Source organism: Anarhichas minor, unplaced genomic scaffold, assembly GCF_050575085.1.
Source record: "Anarhichas minor isolate MPS153535 unplaced genomic scaffold, ASM5057508v1 ptg000024l, whole genome shotgun sequence".
NCBI lineage: Eukaryota > Metazoa > Chordata > Actinopteri > Perciformes > Anarhichadidae > Anarhichas > Anarhichas minor.
In genome coordinates, this window is record NW_027466470.1 from 13,483,754 (window position 1) to 13,510,945 (window position 27,192).

General features: G+C 41.7%; 3 protein-coding genes across 5 annotated transcripts in view; 2 read left to right on the plus strand and 1 right to left on the minus strand.

Moving 5' to 3' along the window:
* The window catches only part of ptprsb (protein tyrosine phosphatase receptor type Sb), a 46,575-nt gene extending 37,567 nt beyond the window's left edge, over nt 1–9,008 (plus strand). For all 3 annotated transcript variants that reach the window (XM_076098146.1, XM_076098145.1, XM_076098147.1), the window contains 10 exons: nt 452–627; nt 1,210–1,329; nt 2,035–2,189; nt 2,529–2,814; nt 3,330–3,508; nt 3,865–3,991; nt 4,101–4,226; nt 5,027–5,181; nt 5,314–5,449; nt 6,003–9,008. In XM_076098146.1, coding sequence (XP_075954261.1) covers nt 452–627; nt 1,210–1,329; nt 2,035–2,189; nt 2,529–2,814; nt 3,330–3,508; nt 3,865–3,991; nt 4,101–4,226; nt 5,027–5,181; nt 5,314–5,449; nt 6,003–6,071 — 1,529 coding nt within the window. In that variant the 3' untranslated portion in view covers nt 6,072–9,008. The remainder of the gene's footprint in view (nt 1–451; nt 628–1,209; nt 1,330–2,034; nt 2,190–2,528; nt 2,815–3,329; nt 3,509–3,864; nt 3,992–4,100; nt 4,227–5,026; nt 5,182–5,313; nt 5,450–6,002) is intronic.
* A 2,323-nt stretch (nt 9,009–11,331) lies between these two features.
* Nucleotides 11,332–16,112, plus strand: LOC142956035 (uncharacterized). Its single transcript, XM_076097331.1, has 12 exons — nt 11,332–11,372; nt 11,982–12,119; nt 12,224–12,281; nt 12,724–12,796; nt 13,014–13,117; nt 13,571–13,660; nt 14,112–14,183; nt 14,271–14,333; nt 14,473–14,572; nt 14,749–14,793; nt 14,909–15,008; nt 16,016–16,112. Exons 1-12 carry the CDS (start codon nt 11,332–11,334, stop codon nt 16,110–16,112), a joined length of 981 nt encoding a protein of 326 aa, XP_075953446.1.
* A 3,623-nt stretch (nt 16,113–19,735) lies between these two features.
* Nucleotides 19,736–26,760, minus strand: LOC142956474 (alpha/beta hydrolase domain-containing protein 17A-like). Its single transcript, XM_076098081.1, has 6 exons — nt 26,567–26,760; nt 25,737–25,822; nt 24,740–25,278; nt 24,324–24,518; nt 23,484–23,663; nt 19,736–22,952 (listed from the first exon to the last, which is right to left on the minus strand). Exons 3-6 carry the CDS (start codon nt 25,273–25,275, stop codon nt 22,727–22,729), a joined length of 1,137 nt encoding a protein of 378 aa, XP_075954196.1. The 5' UTR covers nt 25,276–25,278; nt 25,737–25,822; nt 26,567–26,760; the 3' UTR covers nt 19,736–22,726.
* Between the last annotated feature and the right edge of the window lie 432 nt (nt 26,761–27,192).

Genomic DNA, 27,192 nt, shown 5'->3' on the forward strand with positions numbered 1-27,192 from the left:
GATGTTTCGAGATCCTAATGGGAGAGAGAATGGGGGAGAGTCTGATCGTATTCGTGTTCAGGGGGGGGGGGGGGCACAAAGAGAGAGTGGAGAAGGAGAGGGAGAGCTGCATGATGGATGAAATCTGAAATTGCAAACAGTGCTCAAGACTGGCTGTGTGCAGTGGCATGAGACTGACAAACGGCGCGAGAGCATTCAAGTGCAGCCAGCACTCCTCCAGAACAAGAAGGGGGAGAATAGATTTGATCTGCAGCTCATGAATTTACACCGACAGAGTCTTGTTTGTTTGTTGTCGTCCACTAGTCATCCAGCAGTCGTCTGCTGGAAGCCGGCGGCTGCCAGATACGAACAGTTCGTCAGGCTGTTTGATGTCATACATGCAAGGTTAATTTATTGTGTCGCTTATGCAGATTGCAGTTTAGCAAGAGCCTCACAAGTGTCTTGTTTGCAGGTATCCTGGGGAGCGACTACATCAACGCCAACTACATTGATGGCTACAGGAAGCAGAATGCCTACATCGCTACGCAGGGGCCCCTGGCGGAGACGTTCGGGGACTTTTGGAGGATGGTGTGGGAGCAGCGGGCCGCCTCTGTGGTCATGATGACGCGCCTTGAGGAGAAGTCACGGGTAGATAAGCCAGTCACAATTAGAGATGCACCGATACCAATAATAATATCAGATATCTGTCCGATGCCGACTCAAATATATGGATCGGATATCGGTGACAATAGGCTGATCTGGTAATGGGATACCATTAATTTAATAAATACCAATCCAGTAGATTCATATCTATGCTTTTATTTGTTACATTTTGTTTTACAAACTTAGGAAAGCAATGTTTAAGTCAAGCCTGGTGTTGCCCTACACATAAAAGATTGATCCAATATGGGTTTACCATTTCTTTCATCATTTTTATAATGCCTATGTATTTATAGCTTTTATTTCACACGGAATGTGCAATATTTTACATCTTCTTTGTACGTGTTGTTTTAAGTTAATGCAGCTGTTTGTAGCACTATTGCCCAAGAAAAATCCCTGCTTGGGGATAATTAAGTATATCTTATCTTACTTTACCGGCAATCTATAGTTCTAGGAGCTGTTTGCTAAAAACAAATAATGATGAAACTGAAGAGCAATGTGGCTTTAGTTCAGTCTGAAAACTATGATGGTTTTAGTGATGACGATGATGTGTTTCCTTTATCCGTGTAGATAAAGTGTGACCAGTACTGGCCAAGTCGCGGCACAGAGACATACGGGATGATCCAGGTCACCCTTCTGGACACAATGGAGCTGGCCACATTCTGTGTCCGCACCCTTTCCCTGCATAAGGTCAATTATTTCACTCTTTTTTTCCGTACCCACCCCGCTGTGTCCTTTCCTCTAGTAATTACAGTCGTATCCAGTGAAAGCTGCTTTGATCTCTCAAGTTTACAGTTAGGAACCAGGAGCAACTGGAGTAATCTCAAATTTCCGTCTGTCACTGAACGGGACACACGGAGGAGGAGAGATTACTCTGAGCTTCATGGAGTGTTCAAACCAGGCCAGCCTCCCTGTGTCAGGCGCTAACATTTGATCACTGTTGGAAGCGGAGCACTTTCTTACAGCACACGGCTAATCTAAGACCGCCAGACTAGCCTGTCTCTGTGGCCTACTTACAAACACAGAAACTAGGCCAACTGTAGCTTCCGAGTGTAGCACCGCTACTCAAAATTTTTGTTGATATGTTGGGAAACGTCAAGATAGGAGATCTGTCATACAGTAGAGAACAATGCACATGAAATATTTCGCAATGTGTTATTCCTATCTTCTGTGTACAATATAGTTTGTGTACAATGTAGGAATATTTATGGTCTAAAATAAAAGTATTCCTTTAATATATACAGTATATATAGGAATTATTTTTTTGTACGAATGTTTTGTACGGTTTTATGTTGCAACCTTCAATAATGCAAAGAGATGGAGCTTACACATGCACATGTACAGATCATTTCAGTGATAGTAAAGCCATTTTTTATTTTTTTTTGCTGATATCAGAGTGGCAGCAGTGAACGGCGAGAGGTGCGCCAGTTCCAGTTTACAGCCTGGCCGGATCACGGAGTGCCAGAGTATCCAACCCCCTTCCTCAACTTCCTCCGCAGGGTCAAAGCCTGCAACCCTCCTGACGCCGGACCTATCATCGCACACTGCAGGTACAGCACACACACGCAAGTTCACCTCGAAGGAATTTATTAATATTTTGGGAAATACGCTTATTTGCTTTCTCACCAAAGTTAGAGGAGAAGATTGAGACTACTGTCTGTTCTTTCTGGATAACCATAACTTGTTGTCTTTACATACAAACAAGATTAAATGTGTTAATTAGTGTGCAGTTTTTTCATGCTAAACCAGCTGCTGGCTTTAGCTTCCTATTTGACAGACTAATAAGCCCATTTCCAAAAATGTTGAACTGTTCCTTTAAATCAAATATCAGAACTAAAATCCTCCCGATTAGTCGACTGATATCCCACCTATACCTCTCCCTCTATTAGTGCTGGTGTTGGTCGCACTGGCTGTTTTATTGTCATCGACGCCATGCTGGAGCGCATTCGACACGAGCGCACTGTGGACATCTACGGTCACGTGACCCTGATGCGCTCACAGAGGAACTACATGGTGCAGACGGAGGACCAATACAGCTTCATCCACGAGGCCCTGCTGGAGGCTGTGGCCTGCGGGAACACCGAGGTGGCCGCCAGGAGTCTGTTCTCCTACATGCAGAAGCTGTCCAAGGTGGAGCCGGGGGAGCACATCACCGGCATGGAGCTGGAGTTCAAGGTAAGGGAGAGGGCAGGGGGAAAGGTTGTGTACCAAATTACATTCTGATATTTTGTCTAAAAAGAGGAATAGAAAAGTGGTTCCAAATGTTTTTGTTTCGTGGCTCCTTAAAACTAAGCTATTTCTACTTATGATCTCTTGTTGCACGTTGCATAAGTCTATGAGAAGTTCAACATGAGATTGCTTTTCCGTTCTAAAATAGTTTGACTTGATTAATGTGACAAACACATGAAGAATAAAAATTTAAAATATAAAAATAAGTAATTAATTAATAACATTTTATGTAACAGAAAAAATACAAATACAACAATATTTTTCTTAACCCCTCAGATTTATTTTGCAACCCCCTGAATTGGGGAACCACTAGAGTGGCCTTGTACATTAGCTAACCAGGCAAATAATCCTGAATAATCCTGCAGTCTTGCATGTAAAATCAGTTTTGGTTAGTTATATACTTTTCTTTAGATTAGTTTATGAAACATCATCACACATTCACGTTTTCTCGCACCATCCAGCGGCTGGCTAACACCAAAGCCCACACGTCCCGGTTCGTCACAGCCAACCTGCCTTGCAACAAATTCAAGAACCGACTGGTCAACATCATGCCCTATGAAACCACCCGCGTCTGCCTCCAGCCAATCAGAGGCCTGGAGGGCTCCGACTACATCAACTCCAGTTACATAGACGGATACAGGTATATTTTCATCCCGAAAACACTAACATGACCTGATCCCCTTGTCCTCTTATGATGGCTTGATGAGGGAAAGGATTGGATAGGTTTTCACCACAGTGCTCCCACCTGTCACGTCCTGTCAGATCTGTCATTACTGTATACATGTTCCCACTATTTGTCTCGCTACACAGCACTCGCTTCGGTCGCAGTGCTTCTGATGATTCAGGCATTCAGAGTGGTTGTACTCACATGTTTTGACTGTTCCTCTTCTAGCCTGAAGCTGACCCCCTTTTCATTCTGATGCTTGACAGAGGGAAAACAGGAGGAATGAATGGAGGAGATGGCTTCTTAATGTATGTGTGTTTGTGTGTGTGTAGGCAGCAGAGAGGCTACATTGCCACCCAGGGCCCACTGGCTGAGACTACGGAGGATTTCTGGCGGATGCTGTGGGAACACAACTCCACTATCGTGGTCATGCTCACTAAACTGAGAGAAATGGGACGGGTAGGGGTAAATTAAGCATACATGCACACCCAAAGTGATACAAATAACAGCAAATGTCAGCCCTGTACACAATGTCACCAAACCTTTCTTTTCTGTCCTGCTCTCTCAGGAGAAGTGTCACCAGTACTGGCCCGCTGAGCGCTCCGCCAGGTACCAGTACTTCGTGGTGGACCCCATGGCTGAGTACAACATGCCTCAGTACATCCTCCGGGAGTTCAAAGTTACGGATGCCAGGGTGAGTTCATGGCGTCCGTGTGCTTAAAGACTTGTCCTCCCGTTGTATGTTTTATTCAAACAGCAGTGTAACATTACACTCCTTGACTTCTCCGCTCTGTACCCAATCCATCAGTGCTGCTGGAAGGCAGCGGTGCGAAGCGTGTCCTATCGACCTGTAGCGTGTGTTGCTTAGCGTGTGTTTTGTATGTGAATGTGTGTTACACAAGAGATTAGCGCTATCAGCAAGCAGCCCCTAGATTACTCATTCAACCATGCTGTCTCCAGATCACCTTGACAACATGTGTGTGTGTGTGTGTGTGTGTGTGTGTGTGTGTGTGTGTGTGTGTGTGTGTGTGTGTGTGTGACTGTGTGTGTACGTCCTCTCGCGCATATATCAGCCAGTCATAGATAACTCCAGTTAAGCCTGTCCTGCCCTGACGCCACATCGACAGATGCTCTATTGATCTCCATTAAAGGGGAGTCAGAAAGGCTGAGCAGAAGAGAAAAGATGTAATTGCCTACTGAGTGGCTGACAATAGCAGACGTACTGACGTTACAACTTGAAGTTAACCACAGCCACTGATCCAGCATCAGATAACAGTAATCATTAGAAGGGGAAAACAAGGATATTGCCGGGCAGTCTCACTCCTCAGTCAATACAGCAAGAGCTCTTAAAATAATCACCTCACATGAACAAAAACTACACCTTCCAAACATAAACATACCAGTTAAAAAGACATCAGATACATTCTCAGATCAACGAAACCCGCAGGTTTTTAATAAAATCGTTCTTCACTACTCATTTCCTCACTCCCTCAGGATGGCCAATCACGGACAGTGCGTCAGTTCCAGTTCACTGATTGGCCAGAGCAAGGTGTGCCCAAATCTGGGGAGGGCTTCATCGATTTCATTGGCCAAGTGCACAAAACCAAGGAGCAGTTTGGCCAGGATGGACCAATCAGCGTTCACTGCAGGTAAGCGGCTCATGATAAAACCCTTCATTGCTAGTTAAAAGTGCATTTAATTGCATATTAATAACTGCAGTAGGTTGGTCCGAATGTAGCACGTTGTAAACTATAGTCAAATGGTTTCTTTCATGGCGGCAGTGCTGGCGTGGGGCGGACAGGTGTCTTCATCACTCTGAGTATTGTCCTGGAGAGGATGCGTTACGAAGGGGCGGTGGACATCTTCCAGACTGTCAAAATGCTGCGCACACAGAGACCAGCCATGGTGCAGACTGAGGTAAACAGCGAGCAGCATGTGGGACTCACTGATTCATTAGGCAGGACAGACACGAGCAAGGAAAGCCCTGATACAGCACACTATCGGGACTCCTCAATGCGATATATTTATACAAATCCAGTAATATTTTATGAGGAAGGCTTGACTTTAAAAGCTCTACCTGTGTTGTTTTGATAATGATGATACTATTGAAGTAAAAATATCTCTCTGACAAACGTGCATAGTTGCACATCAGTCACCTGGTGACAAGATATAGAATATTTGTACCTTCTGTCTTCAAAAGAAACATATCATCCCTCATATACACTGATGAACATGCATTGTACCACCTAAAAAACTTCTAAAACATGTAGCTTTATCTATTTATCTATATCATATTTCAAAATGTGCTTCTTTTATTGTGCATTCTTAAATATCATTATTACTTTTTAATTTATTTTAATCTTCCCAGTTGAGTTTATAATCAGCGAATAGGAAAAAAGGTGTGTTTAAAGCAAAATACAAACGTACCTTTTTTTTTCAATGCCCTTCTCCCTCTCACTTTGTCACCCAGGATGAGTACCAGTTCTGCTACCAGGCTGCACTGGAGTACCTGGGTAGCTTTGACCACTATGCAACGTAAGTGAAGAGACAACCACCCATCCATCTTTCTGCTTCGAGGTCCACAAACAAACCGACAAGCGACAAACGAGAGAAAGACGGCTGAAAATAACTTGAACATTTGACCTTTTTCCGGGAGCAAGACTCAAAGATGAATTCTACACCAACAAGGACAAACAAGCAACAACAAAAAACAGCAACAAGAAATCTGTGTCTAACAACACCCACACCCATCAGGGGTTTCTCTGAGGAGCTGGTGGGTGTGGAGACTATCCATGTGTAATCCATATACTTACCTCAGTGTTCCAGTGTGAAGGACGTATAATACATGTGTGTTGTGGTCAGCTATCTCCAATATGAACAAGTGAAATACAAACAGCTTCTGAACAGGAATTATGATACTAAATGTGTATTAAAAAAAAAAAACACACAAAAAAAATAAACACAAAGAGCCTGGATATTTGCTGCACCCTAAATGGGCTTTTTATCCTCAACTTTGTATCTACTGGTTTGGTGTACTAAGGGGTTACAAAGTGCAAAGGTGAACATTTCTATGTGTCCGTGAGTCTGTTTCAAAGGTGTCTACTGCTACCACAGATGGCTCTGATCATATAGTTTAAAGCAGATGACAAGGTAAGGCCTCAGCAGAAGCCTAAAGTGGAGACTCAACACCCTGAGGACGGTTGGAGAAGCATGTGGATGCTCATTTACCCAACGCACAGTGCCAAGAGAACCCATCCAGCGTGAACGTGAACTGTGGCCTACGAGGAGAGGTGGCTTCCTCTTTTATCCAGCATAACATAAAGTCAGACTCCGCTCTTAACACACTGGCCAAGGATCAGTTCACGCTCCCTAATCGTGTGGTCGCTGTGTAACAGCTGGCCTCAGAACAGTGATCAGAGCCCGTCATATCCTCAGCTGGGCCGAGATTCGTCGTCCAGTGCATTCTTCATTAAACAAAGCTTGCTTGTTATTTGCCGTAGTCCTTGTTCATCCTCCAACTCATCTCCTCTTGAAGTCAGCCCCTTATTGTGTCAGCTCAGCAGTGGCTTAATGAAAGAAATGCTAACGACAGAATTGAGCTTCAATTATCTGTTAAAACAGTTCTCGTCCCATTTCTGCCGACATGATTTCTTTCTGTGTTTTTACTGTACGTCTTTGCCTTATGCTGACTTCTGTCTTGTGTTTAAACATGCTGCTTAATGTTCATGCATTGTGTGCTAAAGTTTTATTGTCATACAGTATCTTGAACTGAGGAGGAAAGTTTGTTTCTCAATCATCTTCCTCCTCTGAAGCTAACCTACTTGAATTGCAACACTTTGCAGTTAATTCAATCTGGTGTTTTGCTATTTAAGGATATTGGCAGTGAAAGACAATGAGAGAAATCCCTCAAAAAACATTGAGCGCATTTGGTGAATTGAACAGTCCTCTCCCGTCACCCAACTGTCCCACCTCCACATAAACTCCATTTAAAGTCTCTCTGTTGCTAAATCACGCTGTACAGAACATCCCAACTTAGCCAAATTATGTTTTCCTCTTTGACTCCTCCGTACAACTGCACAAGTCCGTGATATCGCTATATATATATATATATATATATATATGTGTGTGTATCTTTTATTAATTTGACATATAATCATAATTGGTCCCACGTGGTGATTGAAGAGCACAGCGATGTTCCAGATGTTCAGACATCCCGGGAGGTTTCACACATTTTGTACATACAGTCTATCATTGGAGTCCTATACAGTACAGTTACATACGTCTGAGCACAAGATATAACGTGGGATTGGATGTGATGTAGTTGTTATTGTCGCAAAAAAAAGCCTTATTGTTATTGTTCACTTTGTCATATTTATTTCATATGATTTTTTTAAAAGATATTTATTATTCTATTTTGTTACTTTTTACGTTTGTTTTTAACCTATTTATTTGGGATATCTAGCAACTATAACCAATAAGACGTTGTTTACTTGTTTCTTTGGCGAGCCAATGTTAAAGTATGATATTGTCACTGTTTGTTTTTTTATTTTTAATGGTCAGTTTTGGTGCTTTTTTATTTGCTTTATTATTATAAAGTATGCCCTCTGTGTAGGGTGCTATTTGATACTGATTACTGATGTCCGACTAGTTAGCTAGAGATGTACATTAGAGGCAGACCTAGTTTAAGTTTACAGTGATGCCCTCCTGATGCCCTCCCCCACTCAACCTCCATAGCAACAGCAGTGGTGTGATCACAGCGACAGGTACGCTCAGCCCCACTGTGATAGGTTTAAGGGCATCCGAGAAGATAGATGTATAGAGCAGACTTTCTGGTGAGAACCTCAGACAAGCTGTTGGTATTTAGTTTGCTGGAAAGCGAATGGTAGCAAGTGTATTTTTGACAGAGAGTAGGTTAACAATGGCCCAGCTACACACACCCTCAAACGTTATTGTTTGTATCTGAAAATATTCTGATATGAAATCGATGTGTGGTCCAGAAGTCTTGACAGTGTGCGACATATATGACATATGTTATTCCTTCGATTTCTAATGATTATTGTGTCGAGAGAAATATAAAAGCCACACACATGAAACATAAAATGAAATGTGTTGAGGGCAAGCTCTGATGATGCCATCCCCCTCACTTGTGTACCTGTTCTTTCCTTTCAAAACCATGGATGTAGATATTGTATCTTGACTTTGTATTAAAAGCAGGATGATTGGATATACAGCACAATGAGCTGCTTGATTTCACTGCGGTTTTTTTCTTTGTTATTCATTCTTCATCCACTAGATGGGACCAGCGTAAGTCTAAAGAGAAATGTGCTCCTGTCACTGCAGCAAGCTTTTACTAAATACACTTGACAAACAGCCACAAAATGAACTTGCACTCAGTTTTACTGTAACTTCAGCTGCAGCATCACAGTACAGGACAGAGGGATAACACCACATCCATGTCATAGATGGGATGGATTGAAGAGATGGGAAAGATTCCAAGGTAGTATGATAATTAAAATACTTAACGTTACTTTCAAAGTAAGATATTATATATTACAAACTTTCAGATGACATGAGCATTAAAATGTGCAATCTAGTGCACGAAACTTCATTCCTGACATTTGACACAGTAATTTGACCAAAACATAACAAACAGTGCTAGCCTCTGAACGCACGCACGCAGGTGCAGATAATCTGGTTGATTAGATCAGACCTCTTCTCAAGTGGCTTTGTTGCACCTGTTAGGGCGGGACAAATTATACCTTCATTATTCTAATTGGTAGATGAAGATTTGTGACCTAATGAATTCCCATCAAAGCTTCAGCACACCTTCAACCTGAGCAAGAGGTTTAATAAGCAAGAATAAGTGGAAACACCTGTATGTGTACAGACACTGTGACAGTTAGGTGGACACAGCAGGTAATGCTAGTTTTGCTCTGTCCAAAGGTAACAGAAACCCATGTCATTGTTACACTTTTTTTGTACAGATTAAACTAACACGATATAATGTGTTAATTAGACAGCTCTAGAGGTGTTTGGATTTTGCTACTTTTGGTTAAAGCTAGCTAGCTGCTTCCCCATTTCCAGTCTTTGTGCTAGGCTAAGCTAACCGGCTGCTAGCGCTAGCTTCATATACACACATGACAGTCAACTATCTAATTTATGACAAGAAAGCAAATGAGTCTGATCACACAGACAGTACAAAGAAAGACAGTGTGATTATGAATCCGACTACATTTCAAAGACTGCTTTTGTTTACCCTTTCTTTCAATAACATTCTTTAGACTACTTGCGTTATGTGTGTGATTGGGAGATGAAGAGGAATGTGCTCCTTGTACAGCATGTTTGCAGTGAATGCAGGCACACCCCCATGCATGAGGACATGTAATCTGTATTTCACTAAAAATGAAACTCACACTGGATATGTCAGATCTCAGTCAGAATAGCTCTACACGTGTTTCACTTTTAACTACCACATGCACGATATAAAAGCAGCATCCTCATTTGATCTGACTATGACCAAGATGGTCTGTTAAGAGTTGCTGAGTGTGATCAGCTGACCCTTTACCTGCTACAACCTTGAAATCTGTCAGACAGCCAACCTCATTTGTATTTAATGTTACGAAACGAATGTTATATAACGAAAAGGAAGAGGGTGTGGGGAATACATTGTTCGGTTCCATCACGGGAAAATGCATTCATGTTTGTTTGAGTGCTTTCATAACTCTTACCGGCAGTTGTTCCTTCTTGAGGTGCGTTGAGACAGGCACAAGGAAGTTGTTATGCAGATAGCTGTTTAGTTTTCTTTCAGCCTCACATGGTGACAATTCATATCACATCTTCAGACCATCACTGTCTGCAACACAGTTCATAAATCACTGACAAAAGCACAATCAAATTCTATTGATGGAAAATGTCTCTCTTCAAACATGACTTAAAAAAATTCTATCTGGGTAAAATACAAATAGAACAAAAGAGCATAACTCACTTCACCAAATGATATAGCCCACACAATCCTCCTCAGAGCTGTAAGGTGTGGAGGTTGAGGTATGGAGGTCAAGTCTCAACTTGTGACCTGTAGCCAAACCCAACTGTATTTTCTCAAAGCGCTGCATTTCTGTTATTGTACCTCTGTTTGGCAAATAGCGTAATGATCTTTTGCAACAAAGTCCTGTGTATGTACATGAGCCATGAGTGTAAAAAAAAAGCGTTTTAGTTCAAATGATATCATGCACAAAGCTTACATTTATTGTTGAATATGTTATATATTCTTAATGTCTTTGAGAAATGGAAGTACTGAATTTGTAATGTCATGTTTGGTAAAGGTTGGGTTTTTGTTGCATCTCTGTGTTGTAGGTTGTTAATCCTTCCTTGATCTCAATCTGTGCAGGCTGGGCAGTTCACATGACTGTGGCGATAGCTATCTCTGCATACCTGTGTCACGTCGTGTACTTTTGGTCCTGTCTGTGTGTCTGTATCAAAAGGTGAGGGTAGTACCACCCATAGCGACTCTTCCTGCCATCACTGATTGGTTTAGTTTTGAGTGAAAAGAACTCCCCCTCAGAGCTGATTGGTTGACTGAACATTAAGAAGCCAGTCCTAGAAGTAGGCTGCTGTAATGTTTTGTGTCTTACCTGCCTCTTACTTACTAACTTGCGTGAGGATTACTTCCAGGAAGCAAAGCCAACAAATCACTCAAAATTAGTTTGTAAACTTGAGAGAGCTAAAGACATTAAGTAGAGACTTTGTGTGAAAGTGTGTGAGTGTGCATGTATACGAGTTGAAAGTGTTTATTTTCCATCATGACTGTGAGATGTAGGAGATTGTCACTGGACAGCTCTATGTAAGTATAGATACATAATTGTTTCTGAACATGTTTCCTTTCTCTGCACTTTTCATATATTTCCTGATATATTGTTGAAATTAACTTCAATTTTTTAAGTATTGCATATTTTATATATTATCTTTTACAGTTGAAAAACAGTGTACATACGTCTCCCTCAATCTCCATAATCTTGTTATGTATCCAGTGTTTGTAGCTGCTGGTTTTTAAAATTGAAACCTCTGTCCAGACATCATTTGTGTTGCCTGGAAACAGCAGAGTAACCACAGGTCTAACAAGCTGACAGTCAGCCCAAGCAGAGTCAATACAGCTGGTATTCAGTTTGGAGCTTGTTTAACTTTTGCTTCCACGTAAAGGAACTTCTTAAACTGAGCTATTAGACTGGCCTCACAAACAAAGAAGAAAAGCGTATTCACATCTTTTACCAACCAGATATAATGAAATGTTTACCATCAGCACCTCCACACATTCACTCTGTGAACTAAATCCAACACATTTACTGACGTTCCCACCGGAGAGAAATCCATTTCTTTTTATATATATATATATATATATATATATTTTTTTTTTTAACTTTATGTTGTTGTTTACTTTATGTTCTTTGGACAGCTGTCTGGATGGAGTTGAAGTCCTTGGAGGAAGAAGAGGCAGCAGCATGTTTAGCAGTAAGAAATCCAGACAATGTGAAAGTCTGGACGATGCCCGACTAGAGATCGAGGAGCTACATCACAGCCTCAGCTCCAGCACGTCCCCCAGGTACACTCTACCTTCAACACTACACTTGGATTAAGAAAAACAATTAAATCTTGTATCCAGACAAAGTACTGATGTGGTATCTTTAGTCTCCTCAGGCAGCAGACCATAACAGAGGAGAACATTGAGCGTTCAGATGGGCTCGTCCATAAAAATGTAAGACTGCCACTTCCTGTTCCTTACAACATAAATGTTTTATCTTTGCAGCACAAGGAGAATTAAAGTGGCTATAATCTGTATTTTTAATAATAGCAATGCATCAAATGACAATGTGAAAACAATGTGACAGCATGAAGACCTCTCGTAAAGAGGGTGAATATTGGACTGACATTCATCAGGTGGACTGAAACATGAAATGAATAATAATGTTGCTAGATGACGTGTAAGTTAGCAATTGTTTGCACAAGTTCCCCAGATCAACTTCAAAGGGGATGATATGTCAGTATTGCGTTCACAACTTCTGCTGCCCCCAAGTGGCCAAAAAACATAATTTTAAAGTCAATTATTTCAGATAACGAACACCAAACCTGTTCCTTATCTAAGAAAAAAAATCCCAGATACATACTGAGTATTATTTTACACCATTTTCCCCCTACAGAGCTTCCTAAAGCACAGCAAAACCTTCCACAAACTGTTCCAAAAGATTCCCGTGGGGGAGAACCTCACACACAGTGAGTTAAGAGTCACTGTTACTTATTCCGTGATATTGATTATGGAAATGACATCACGTTGTGACCTTTTCTCACTTTGTCCCTGCTGTTTGATTAAGTGCTGCCTAATAATTTATATGTGTGTGTGTGTGTGTGTGTGTGTGTGTGTGTGTGTGTGTGTGTGTGTGTGTGTGTGTGTGTGTGTGTGTGTGTGTGTGTGTCTTTGTCTCTATTGTAGCATTTACCTGTGCCTTGCAGAAGGAGGTACTGTATCACGGAAAACTCTTTGTCTCAGAGAACTATGTGGGTTTCTACTCGTCAGTGCTGCTGAAAGAGACCAAGGTAACAAACTCAGGTACAATAAGGTGAAGCATTAGTCACACCGGTGAAATCATTTAACACTGAAATGTCACAGCAGTGGTGGCACTACTTGGGTTCTCTCACATGTCAGGCTAATTAAAACAATATGTTTAATTGTGTAGGTACAGTGCAATTTGGCAGAGCAGACTTTTAAGCATACACGTCCCAGAAGAGGTAAAAGGAGACGTTAACATTAGCTATCCTGGGAATTCACTTTCAACTCCAGTATTTGGGCTTTTTGTCCTAAAATCAAGGACTTCACAGAGGGAAATTATTTAAGGACCCCTTATAGAAAATAAAATAACAAGCTGGTGGTTCTTTACCTTGGTCATCCATGTTTCAGGTCACATCGAGGACAAGTGAAATATGACTGTAATGTCCTCTTTAAGGCGGTGGAGGCTACAAGAATCAAAGTATTTTGTTCACATATTCCAGGTGGTGATTCCTGCGTCCAGCATCATGGGGGTGAAGAAACATAACTCTACTTTATCCATGTTGTCCATTCAAACTGCTGATGGAGAGAAGGTCAGAAGACACACTTTAGAGATGTATTTATTTTATTATTTAAAGTTACAGTCTCTCTGATTTGTTCTCTTTTCTTTTGAGCTCTATAAACTATAACTATAACTGCTGTGGTTTGTGGCAGTGGGCAATACTATGTCCCTATTAAATCAAACATTAAATGTAGTAGCAGTAGTGTCTTTATTAATCAAGTTTATAAAGTAATTATTAATAATAATCAATTACAAATTAATTCAGCTCGACTCAAATGCGTCCAGTGGTTCTATTGTTAACTACCAATCAATACAAGGAAAGATGGAAACTGAATTTAAAAACCAGGGAAATTATTATTCAAAGTTTATGCAGCGAAACTGGCAGCTTGTGAAGCCAAGACGTCATCTTAACTTTAACATTGAGCGTACACATAGATTGTCTTGCCCTATAATTAACCCCTGCCTCTCTTTTCTCTTTTTAGCACACGTTTGTGTCTTTGAGGCACCGTGAGATGTGTCACAAACTCCTCCAAACTGTCTGTTCCCGTGTACAGGTATAGGCACTCCACTGATCTGCATGCACAAATACGCATCAGTTTAAACTCGTGTCTCACTCATGTTTCTATATTCGTCTGAAACAGGGGAAGAGCGTCAACAGCAGCCCTCATCTCTCCTCTGCAGAGAACGAAGCTGATCCCGACGTGGTACGTCTGCTGCTCATCTAACTCAACCAAACTGAGAATTTCAGGGATTCAAGGTTATAGTTGAGTTGAGTTGAATGTGAGTGCATGATGCACGACAGCAGAGTCTTTAACCTTCAGCGTCTCTGTCCTTGTCTGCCAGGCCTCCAGTTATTCGAGTTTGGAGGACTGCGCCAATCGTGATCTCAGCAGAGAGGACAGCATCAATCTTGACAACAGCTTTCCTCAGAAGTCCAGTGAAGGTGAGAAACAGATGGGACATACGGAGAGAAATGTGAATGGAGTAATCGTCATTGGTTAATCCTGTCTTCTTTGGCAATTTCAGCGTTTTAAATTTAAAATTACATTTGTCTATTTAGGATAATAATGTTGAAAAGGTTCTTTACTGAATGCAATATGTGTATTTATGCCTTTCCAGCTCCCACAAGACGCAATTCCACCGGTCAAAACGAAGACAACAGAGGTGTGTGTGAGAGGTCACAAATAGACATGCTAACTGTAATGCATAGTCAAGTTACCCATAAGGCTTAGAGGAAAGAGCCATTAAAGAATCACAAGCAGATTTTTCTTTTAACCAGCTGTGTCCTGGATTTGGAGGCTCACTGAGAGGGTCGCACCGCTCTTCGTTCTCAGAGAATTGAGGAGTGTCAGCGCTCTCGTCTACCTCTACATTATGCTGTGAGTATCATTGTTTCACACAGGGTTAGTACATGTACAGGGTTAGTACATGTACTCAAGTACTGTACATGAGTACAATTTTGACTTAATTATAATACAACACTAGCAAAGTGTCGCTTTTAATACTTCATCAATTTAGCTGATAATATTTCTGTACTTTGAAGGAAAACTTTGAATGCAGGACTTTTAGTTGTGATGAAGTACTTTTATGTTTTGACTTTGCAACTTTTACTGAAGTGAAGAATCTGAATACTTCTTCCACCACTCTGCCTCTCTCTGCTGCTGCGTGCACAATGTAATGGTAATTTGTTACATATATATTTCTACTTACTTACTATATATTTCTACTCAGTATATTGTATTCATGCATAAGTAACTTTGCTCTGAACTTTGTTGAACTTCACCGTGTCTCTGTTGTGCAAAAGAAGAATTCTCCCTTGCCTGCTCCTAAGATAACTGTCAGGCTGCTTGTTTTGGTTGCTGGCCGTTTGTTTTGATTGTTGTTCCTATCAGTCTGAGACCAAAATGTCTGTAACATTGGCCATCGGCCCCCACCTTTGCTCAGTCTGTGTAAAGAAAGTGCATTCAAGACCTGTTAATGGAAGAAGGTTGGAAGTTGACTGCGTAGGAATAAGAGACAGTTTTTTTTCCCCCTTGAGCTATGACTTTCAAAGACTACTAAAAACATCTCCTGCTTTGTGTAGAATACTTTGCAGATCCCACATACTGTGCACATTTTATGCAACTTTGCATATGAGCAGAGGCACATTTTGGTATGTTGACTTTCTGGATTGGCTGAAAGATATAGTTTTAGAAATGTTATCACACAATGGTCCCTCAGCCTCAGCACAGATACAATTTACTGGTATCTTATTGTCAGGAAGTTACCGTATGTACCCATCTTAGACCGTCTGCTCGGTTTTTGATTCACTCTGCACAAAGTGCATTGTAGTGAGGGACTGTAAAATCCAAGGCATTGTTGGTCATTGTACACTGTGTGCTTGCAGGATGGTGCTGCTCCTGTTGGTGTCCGGGTACATCGGGCTGAGGATCATAGCACTGGAGGAGCAGCTGACTGAGTTGTCTGTACAACACAAAGAGTGAGTAGACACAAGGACATAAATAGAAAGGAAGAAGAAAGAGAAATACCTGCACTCGTGGGGAAACAAATGAAATGGTTTAAACCAGTTTTGGGGGCGTTTAAAACCATTACTTTCAGATCAGATAAGACCTGAATAGAGTCGTTCAGCAGGTTTACGACAGCATTGTGAACAAGAGATAAGTGATGAATAGAGTCACAGCCACTAGGAAGAATGTGTTTAAATATTTACATGTAGACATTCTTTGCACCAGTTTTAACAACAGTGTGGAATAAAAACTCCACTTAAATCCTTAAAGATCAGTTTATAATCCATCAATAATGAATGTAGTCTGTGATTACTTTGAATAATGTGCTCCTTGCTCAATGTTGGAAAGTACATCTTAGGGTTTTGACTTTGTACAAGGTGTACTTTGCTCGAGCATCAACATTCCTGCTACTTACTTTTCAGAAGGAAATGTCAGAAGGAAATATTGTACTTTTTACTCCACTACATGTTTAAGAGCTGTAGTTGCTTTACAGATTCACATTCACATAGATTTCATGTGATTAGAACACAAAATATGATGTATTTTCTGGAGATTATATTACCCTGCAGTATGGAAAGTAGTATTCTGCTTGCATATGAATACATCTATACATCGAGCCATTTAGCACAATGAGTACCTTACCTCTAGTACATTCTGCTGATAATACTTTTGTTTTGTTATGCATTTTGACATTATGGTGCTATTTTTCCTTAATTGTCCTCATGCTGCTTCCTCTACTTTTGCAGGTACCAACAAATGTAGCCAGTGGGAGAAGACCGTGACAAACAAATCCTCCTAGGAACTAATGCGGTGCACCATTCCATTAAGATCCTGCTGTACATTGATCCCTGTCTAGACAGGCTTCCAAAAGCATCTTAGCTCTGAGACTCGGTCCATTTGACACACAGTAAATCTTCCAGTTAAATTTACAATATTGTGCACAAACAAGTTCTCTCACAGTAGAGATTGATCTCCTGTGTTAGTGCCCTCTCTGCGTAGGATGCAGGTCGGCAATAAGATGCTTTTTGGATGTCTGAACCAGGCGACACACGGTGAACTACACGGATGACTGACTGCTTTGGCAGAGAAGCACCGGGACAATATTTCTATACGGAGCAGATCCATTCTCTGCTGACAAATCAAATATTGCAGTGAGGAGCTCGTGCACTGAGCCATATGGAGGCAAGCCTGCTGAAGCCATGTTTATTTCCTGGCCGGTGAATAGCTGAGCTCAGCAAGCTGAGTTCGCTGGAGTCTTGGCCGTCGTTATCTTGGATCAACACAACCTGCAACAGTGAGAACACACACAGAGTGAAATAAGCTCTTTATTGTTGCCTGCTTTAAAATGATTTGTGCGTCATTAAATGAGGGTTCCCATTTTCTGCATAAACTGCTGGAATCTCGTAACATAAGTGACAATAATCAGCCAGCAGAGGGCAGACACTCCCATTAAACACTGTTCCCAAGGCAGGATTTCACTTGCACTTATTAAAACAATTCAGGCACTGAAACTTCTTGAATAATGTTTTTAAAATCTTTTACCACTGCCCTTTTTATCAAATGTTGTTTAATGTGTGGTGTCAAAAAACTGTAGTGATACATAAGGGACAGTACATCTGCCTTAATATTGTGTGAATTAAAAAATATATACACAGGCCATGTTTGAATCTGATATTCATTGAACTACATTAAACTATTTCCCAAAACCTTTTCAAGTCTGGAAAACAGTATTTTCACATTCCAGGATTTACTCTACATTATCTGCATCATTGCAGTCAATCTTGGAAGAAACTGAATGAGTCACTTTGGTGACGGAATGTATCTACTGAGGTCACTTTGGTGACGGAATGTATCTACTGAGGTCACTTTGGTAACGGAATGTATCTACTGAGGTCACTTTGGTGACAGAATGTAACTACTGAGGTCACTTTGGTGACGGAATGTAACTACTGAGGTCACTTTGGTGACGGAATGTATCTACTGAGGTCACTTTGGCAACAGAATGTGACTACTGAGGTCACTTTGGTGACAGAATGTAACTACTGAGGTCACTTTGGCGACAGAATGTGACTACTGAGGTCACTTTGGTGACAGAATGGATCTACTGAGGTCACTTTGGCGACAGAATGGATCTACTGAGGTCACTTTGGTGACAGAATGTAACTACTGAGGTCACTTTGGTGACAGAATGTAACTACTGAGGTCACTTTGGTGACGGAATGTATCTACTGAGGTCACTTTGGCAACAGAATGTGACTACTGAGGTCACTTTGGTGACAGAATGTAACTACTGAGGTCACTTTGGCGACAGAATGTGACTACTGAGGTCACTTTGGTGACAGAATGGATCTACTGAGGTCACTTTGGCGACAGAATGGATCTACTGAGGTCACTTTGGTGACAGAATGTAACTACTGAGGTCACTTTGGTGACAGAATGTAACTACTGAGGTCACTTTGGTGACGGAATGTATCTACTGAGGTCACTTTGGCAACAGAATGTGACTACTGAGGTCACTTTGGTGACAGAATGTAACTACTGAGGTCACTTTGGCGACAGAATGTGACTACTGAGGTCACTTTGGTGACAGAATGGATCTACTGAGGTCACTTTGGCGACAGAATGGATCTACTGAGGTCACTTTGGTGACAGAATGTAACTACTGAGGTCACTTTGGTGACAGAATGTAACTACTGAGGTCACTTTGGTGACGGAATGTATCTACTGAGGTCACTTTGGTGACAGAATGTAACTACTGAGGTCACTTTGATGACAGAATGTATCTACTGAGGTCACTTTGGTGACGGAATGTATCTACTGAGGTCACTTTGGCAACAGAATGTGACTACTGAGGTCACTTTGGTGACAGAATGGATCTACTGAGGTCACTTTGGTGACAGAATGTATCTACTGAGGTCACTTTGGTGACAGAATGTATCTACTGAGGTCACTTTGGTGACAGAATGTAACTACTGAGGTCACTTTGGTGACGGAATGTATCTACTGAGGTCACTTTGATGACAGAATGTATCTACTGAGGTCACTTTGGTGACGGAATGTATCTACTGAGGTCACTTTGGTGACAGAATGTATCTACTGAGGTCACTTTGGCGACAAAATGTATCTACTGAGGTCACTTTGGTGACAGAATGTAACTACTGAGGTCACTTTGGTGACAGAATGTAACTACTGAGGTCACTTTGGTGACAGAATGTATCTACTGAGGTCACTTTGGTGACAGAATGTAACTACTGAGGTCACTTTGGTGACAGAATGTATCTACTGAGGTCACTTTGGCAACAGAATGTGACTACTGAGGTCACTTTGGTGACAGAATATAACTACTGAGGTCACTTTGGTGACAGAATGGATCTACTGAGGTCACTTTGGTGACAGAATGCAACTACTGAGTCAGTCAATATATAAATTATATATTCTCCAAAAACCAACTTCACTGGTGAAGTCATGTCATCCGAATGGTAAATCATTATGTACATATAAATATTGCAATTGTTGTATCACTATCTTCCAGATCTCCATTCGTGTTAACTTGAGCAATGTACAAAACATACAACGGTTATTTTAAAAACAAGTCAGTGTCACATTTTTGTACATAAGTGATCTTTTTTTATTATTTTGTTGTCCATAAAAAGGTCAAGATTCAGTCCCATGAATAATTCATTACATCATATTCTCAGTTCAAAAAAGCAACATAAAATTACAACTCATAATACAAAGAATAGAATAGGTAAGTACAGTAACCATATAAACAGCCCACTAGTATAGTCTAGCCCCCCACCCACCCAACACTGCCCCGCTCAAACTCTAGCACAAAACTCATAACAATACATCAGTTAGTATCAGCATTTTAAAAAATTCAAATAAACGTCCCGTTTTTTTTGTTTTTCTTCAAAAGTGCTTCAATGTTCCAATGCCTTGAGTTCAGCTTTATCCTCACATAGAATACATAATAGAGATAACGTCCCACCCCATCACTTGCTTTGCAAAACACAATAGACATGCATACAGTTTTCACTGTTCAACCCCCCCCACCCCCATCAATACACATTCAGGGCCAGAGGATACAATATAAGTCAACCATAGTGGTGCATCAATAAAACGGCAAGTCTCCGCCCCGTTTCTTAAGCCCAATGAATGAAAGGTGGATCCAGTGGTTTCCCTGATAACACGACAAGTCCAGGAAAGAAAACTGAGGCCTACTTCTACTTCCACAGAGAGCTGATAACTCTCTCTAATTCTTCTATCAGCTCGGACCCCTGGTCCAAGACGGTAACAGCTTTCCATTACATAAATATCAGAGACACAAAGCACAGGATGAGAATGGAAAGACTCCGTTTTTAAGTGATGACAGGGTACCCACTTGTACTCCCACAATGGAGTAATCAGATCAGTGCTAGTTCAGTACATGTTCCCTTAAAAAAAAAAAAACGCAGCTACTATCACTGAAACTGACGGGTCTCTTATGCAGCAGGCGTCTTGTGTAGATCTGAAATGTGGTGCTAGCCTGCAACCATGAAATCAGTTCTTGGACTTGTTCAGGTCTACACACGGGGGCCTGTTGCTAGTTATTCAAATGTGATGTTAGTATCCTTAATGCTGGCCTGTGAAAGACAGTCAATAATAATGAAGACACACAAACTTACATTTTATACCCTTATTACACTTTGGATGCTTTGTACAATAGTGCTGAACTTAAGACCTGCTTTTGTCATGCTTGATCTGATATATATAAATGTGTCAATATACTGTATTCTACAGTACATATATTATGTGTGTTTGTAAGTGTGTGAGTATGTGTGTGTGTGTGGTGGAACCTGCACCACACCAACAGTGAGAGGCTCAAATATGGCTTGTGTCAGACATGAAGCGTGCTGCCACCCATAAGAGAGCTCCTGTACATTTAGGGCCACAGAGGTTAGAAACAGCTATAGTAGGCATGATGTCCCGTCCTGACACCCGATCTGATGGTCATGACATCGACACGCATGGCTCTGAAACGAACAACCCATGGCCCCCACACTACGACAAACACGTTTGGATTAATTACATCAAGACAAAAGAAAAAAAAAACGCTTAAAAAAAGAAATGTGCATATGAACAAGAGGCTGACTAACCCTTGTGATGAGAGCTACTGGAACAAGACTTGTAACACAAACTGTGCTGTCAGACTACAAGTTCATCAGCATAAAGCTTCTCATGTAACTCAGCAAAAAAGCGAATGAGCGTATTTGCCTAAATGTCAAACAACACCTTTGAATTGGATTTAATCCTGCCGTTACCAAGTCAGTGCAGTCTGCCCAACCTTTAAACGTTGCACGTCAGTAAATACTGAAGAGCAACAGCCTTCTGTTAGAGCCAACTGATCCAATGTGACATAAGAATTACTAAGTAATCCTGCACTTCTATAGCTATTCTTTTAATGCCAAAGAAATGTCCACATACACAAGAGATATACTCTGTGTCACTATCGAAGTTTCATTTCAAGCCCACCGTCATTCTTTATCACAAATATGTAGGACTGATTGGAGAAAAGCAATGAAGGGGGATCAAAATAATTGCCTGTAAGTTGCTGCTGCAATTCTGTGGCCAGGTAAAGGCTACAGCTACAGCACAGCCAGGAAATAAAGTGGAAGCTAGCCATTCTGCAATCTTTTCAGAGTCTAAAATGAGGGAGAGTATGAGACACCCAGCAGCCATACAAGCTATCACAATATTCCAGACTAGTCCTTATGTAACCACCAAAAAGGCAAGGAGATGGACCCCAAAACCACACAGATAAAGTAGGTTAGTGTTAGCTGGACAACAACTTGGGAAATGCCCTGGCAGTCAGAGGGATGTCCGTTAACAGGTAAACAGGAAGTAAAGGAGGAGTGGGCGGGCACATGCTCGACCAGCGTTTGTCCCCTGGAGAGAGAACTGGTCAAGCTGTGGAGGTATTCTTCATAAATACACTCTCAAAAAGAAAAAAAACATCAATGATAAGTTTCAATTAGCGTCCTCCACTTGCAGATGTCCAAGTCATCAGGATGTCCTTCATTTCTTTCAGCACTACCTCACACACACATGGGCACGCATGTTCATGGAGATATGAATATACACGCGACACTTTCATGCACGACCCATGCATTCACGAACACGCCATACTTAAAAAAAAAAAAATGACATCTGTGTGCTTTTTTTTGGATACTTCTTAAGTTATGTTAGTGACACATTTCAACGCTGCAGTTCATAAATATCCTCACGTTAAAAAACGGATTTGTGAAATTGTTTGATCTCAGCTTTTGTTTTTAGCGTTTTTCTCCACACTCCACCCTGCAGATGGACACAGCTACTGATATTAAAAACCATACAGGTGTGCTGCTTCAAAGACACACAGATGTGATTAAAAATAATCACAAATCGTTTTAGGTCAATCTCTCACACGTACTTTGCAAACATGCTGACGTTCTCGCTCAGTCGCGCGCACAAACACACCCACCCACACACACACACACACACACACACACACACACACACACACACACACACAGTGTCATTCATACAAACGCAGAGAGGCCGTTGTTTGTTTCTCAGGCATGCTGTGCAGCCAGGTCCTGGTTGATGAAGCGCCGTAGCCTCTCAAGGTACTGACTGTAAAGCTCAATGTCGTTGTGACCGGCTCCCTCCACCCAGAGGGGCTCCACGGCTTTGGGACAGCGCTCGAACAGGGCCAGGCCGTGAGAGAAGTCGATCACCTCGTCCTCCGTACCGTGGATGATGAGCACTGGAGATGGGATCTTTGACACTTTCTCTATGCTGCAAGAGAAAAAAACGATGGAGGCTGTTAACGCACTGACCAGGAAAATCTAGAAAACAGGGTACAGGGTCATTTTTCACTATTGACCAACAAGGACAAACTACATTAAATACATTAAAGTGTATTACAAAAAAACAATGGGAAAAAAAATAATTAAATGTTGTAGATCCATTAGTACCGTAACTCAGACATGCTCACTGATATGCACATTGCCCACAGTGGTCTGATACAACCAGAGATACTTAAGTGTGGCCTTCTATCGTCTCACAGTAGATCTTCATAATGCACAACTTCATTCATTGATCGGAGTTTGTCCAAAGTGACTTACAGTAAGTGCATTCAACCTCCATGGGCCATCATGCTTCCATGTTGCACTACAAATCCCCAACCACTATCAGAATTCCAATGGAAGCTGTGTATTTACAGCATCATATTTTGGCGTTGGAACGTCTTCTTTTTTTTTTTTCAAATATTATATTTAAAACGTTGATACTGCAGAAAATACAACTAACATAGATCAAGAGACTTACTTAGGGAAGGCATCAAAGCAGTACGTTTTCTTAGTGTCGGGGAAAGCCACTCTCATCCCAGAGGTGAGGGGAGAGTGGAGGACCACAGCAGCACACTCAAACCGGGATGCCAAGTCTACTGTGGGCACCGTGCCGATGCTCTGCCCGTACAGGATGATATTCTCAGGACTGATGCCATACCTGAGACAACACACACACACGCCAGAGTTTTAGTACAGAATACAAAAATAAGTCGCTTTTATTCTGCTAGTATGAAAAGTGCAGAAGGACTGGTGCACAGTGTTTAAGCGTTTACAATTCCATATGCTGATTAAGTGCAGTAAGCCTGTGTTTCATGTTGATTATCATCAACCACGTTTGACATCAGTACAGTCTATTACCAAACCTGTTGAAATACTAGCTTAAGCTCAGAACCGGGGACTGTGTGAGTAATTATAAGACACATTTTTGTTGTCGTATGTCTTAATGTTTTAAGTTGCTCTGTTAAGTTTCTGCTGACATTAGGCTCATTAACCATGCTGGCAGCTGATAAGCAAGAGGAACATTTTTCAGAAGTTTAGTTGCTGAGGCTTCATGCAAAGCACGGTATGCGACGGCCAATCATCCGTCTTTTAGATACAGAGCCATTGTTTATCTTTGATTTGACTGGCCGATGGTCAGAGAGAGGGTGCCGTGGTTGGCAGGGACAAAGTTTGCATATAACCGAGCCAACGAAATGTTATTTTCACAAGAAGTTACTGGCCAGTGATGCGAGTGGCCGCATTAACTGGCATTTGGTGCTTGTTGGCTGTTCATTTCGGATCCTGTGTGGACGGTGACGGGGAGTTTCTCCCTGCTTACCGGGAGCGCAGGGCGTGCCAGGCAGCATCAATGTCAGCATATAGGTTCTTCTCGGAGGGCTTGCCAGTGCTAACGCCGTAGCCTGAGTAATCATAGGAAAAGATGTTGCAGTTGATGCGCGTGCCTAAGCCGATGTAGAAGCTGCTCATCTGGCCCAGATCTACTGCATTGCCGTGGGAGAACAACACGGTGAACCTGAGGGACAGAGCAGGTAGAAGAAGAAAAAAAAGAACACTGCTGAACTGGGAAGCCTCCAGCTGATAGAACAACATGGGATATAATGAAAAATATATTTGAATTTGGTTCCTACAAAAAACAGTTAACCCGCCCTATTAAAAGTACACATAAAACACAGAGATACAGGGTCGTGATCTGTGTATCTTCAGTCTCAGGTGTTGGTGGTGTGTGTGTCTCACCTGGCATTGGGGGCACAGCGGATGTACATGCACCCCACCCTGTTCCCTCGGCTAGATCTGGTCAGGAATACATCAGTCAGATCCAGCTCTCTCTGTGAATACTGGAACTCCGCTCTCTCTGTAAGATGAAGCTTCCACTTGCCCTCACTCCAACCACTGCCGCTGCCACCTCCTCCACCTGCTGCTGCTGCTGCTGCTGGTGCTGGTGCTGGTGCTGGTGCTGCTGTTGCTGTTGCTCCTCCTCCTCCTCCACCACCTCCACCTCCTACACCTCCACCAGCCCCACCTCCAGCACCACCACCTCCTTTGTCAGCTCCACTACCAGTGCTCAGCCGGGAACGCAGTCCTGGTGCTCCAAGAGAAGGCTGAGCAGCCCCAGACCCAGAAGCAGTTCCAGCTCCAGCCGCTGGATCTGGGTCAGGGAGAAGGGAGTAGGTGGGCTCTGGAGGGAGGAACGCCAGTTTGGCTGCAATACGGCTGGGGCAAGGGGGGCAGCAGAACAGGCAGCATAGCTCTCTTATGGACAGACCGTTCATCTTCTGGTAGAAAAATAAACATGTTAGACAGAATAATTAGGTGGCAGAAAATGTAAAAAGGAAAGCACGTAAGAAGCAAAACCTTTCACCTCTGATTCAGAGCAGGGTTTCACTCAGTGTTTTACAATGGAGGCGCACTGCCTACACTGTTGTCATAAGAAAATGTTACATTTTGATGAAATATAATATCAGGATTATTAGCTTTAGGGAAAATGACAGTGGCACTATATAAACACAGCAAAGGTGACGTATTGAATTAATGAGGAGAATGTTGTCATCTAGTAGCTACAGTAAATTGATTTTGAGATGTGAAGCGCAAAAAGCTCAGCAGGTGATTTATTGATCGATCACATCCTATACTTGCTTCACAGGGGAGAATGTTGCAATGTCAGGTAGAGATAAAAATCCACAAACCTATTTATTGAGGGAAACCCTGCACATATTTACAGTTATGAACATACCTGGATTCAGAAATCCCTGGGCCTCTAAAAGAAGTGGCACACGCAGGTGCCAAGGTCTTCTGATCTAATCACTGTACCAGCAGGATCTTGATACAAAAGAAAGGATAACACATTGAAATGCAACAACTTACTATACATAATAGCATAAAGTCACAAAGTCATGCCCACTTAGTTAGCCTGGTCTTTAGAAGTAGATGTTGCGAGAGCTACTGTGTGCCATTATAAAGTAACAGATTATAAATATTAAAAAGCTCAAATCTATCATTTTTGCTTTATCAAATAAAGTACACAGGCACAGCTGTGAGGGAGATATTACTTTGATTTAAAGATGTTTAAAAAAAAAACTGGATTTATTATAACAGTTAAGGCGTCAGCTGTTGTCATTTCACAGCTCCTGTAACCAATTAGCATTTATTTGGGCAGAAGTTGCATGCATTCAGCCATTTGCTGATGCTGCTGACATCTCACTGCGAGATTAAAGTGATTCCGATGGCTTGATGTGATCGTGGACATTGGTGACTAATTACAACACCCCCTCAACACAGACACGGACAGGGAGCGACTGATATGCTAATAGTGGCTACATGGTTAAACAACGATATTAACCTCTAACGTTAGCCGGTGCTGTGGGCACACAGCGGGAGCAGAATGGTGACAAAGCACACGTAGAAGCGAAAATGAAGATAAGCGACACACTGCTGCTCTTATTTGACATTGCCCGCTGCACAGGTTACTGCCAGCTAACAGTCAACATATCATCACTTGTCGTTAGCAGGGCAACCAGCTAGCGGCAGCTCGCTACAGCGTTAGCCTCAAAGCTAGCTACTTACCGATTCACAGTCGGTTGGCAGGCAGGCCGGTGTACCCGTATATGTACACAGAAGCGGCACAACACTTCGACAATTCCTCTTGTGTCTTGACATGGATGGTTTTACTAAAGTGTAATGACAGTTGTCGGTGGCTAGCTAGCTGAAATTCATGGCAACCAGATTTTTTTTTTTTTACTACTGTCCGATTAAACTCGGAAGTGACGTAATGGCATAGTCCTTTTTCAAAACTTTATTACCTCGATATAATTTAGGATTATCACATTTATATCGCACATATAAACGGTATGATAGTGGAAACATCTCTCCGGGATTGAGAATGGATTCATTTAAACAATTTTAAGACCTCACAGCATTTCAGTTTGGTTGCATTATAGCGAATATCATAATAGTTATAGTAAAAAAAAGCTTTAATGGTGTCTTTATTTTTTATTTTTTTTGATTCAGTTGATATGATTCTGTCATAAAACATTATAAATATAACATAACTCACAAAACCGGGAACAAAATAAAAAAATAAAACAGTCAATCCAACATGGGAAACTCAAAGTTGACAATAAAATCAGCTCAGTGTTTCATATTCACTGCAGTGAGTCTAAATGTCTAAAAACCCTATCCAGAACCATTGC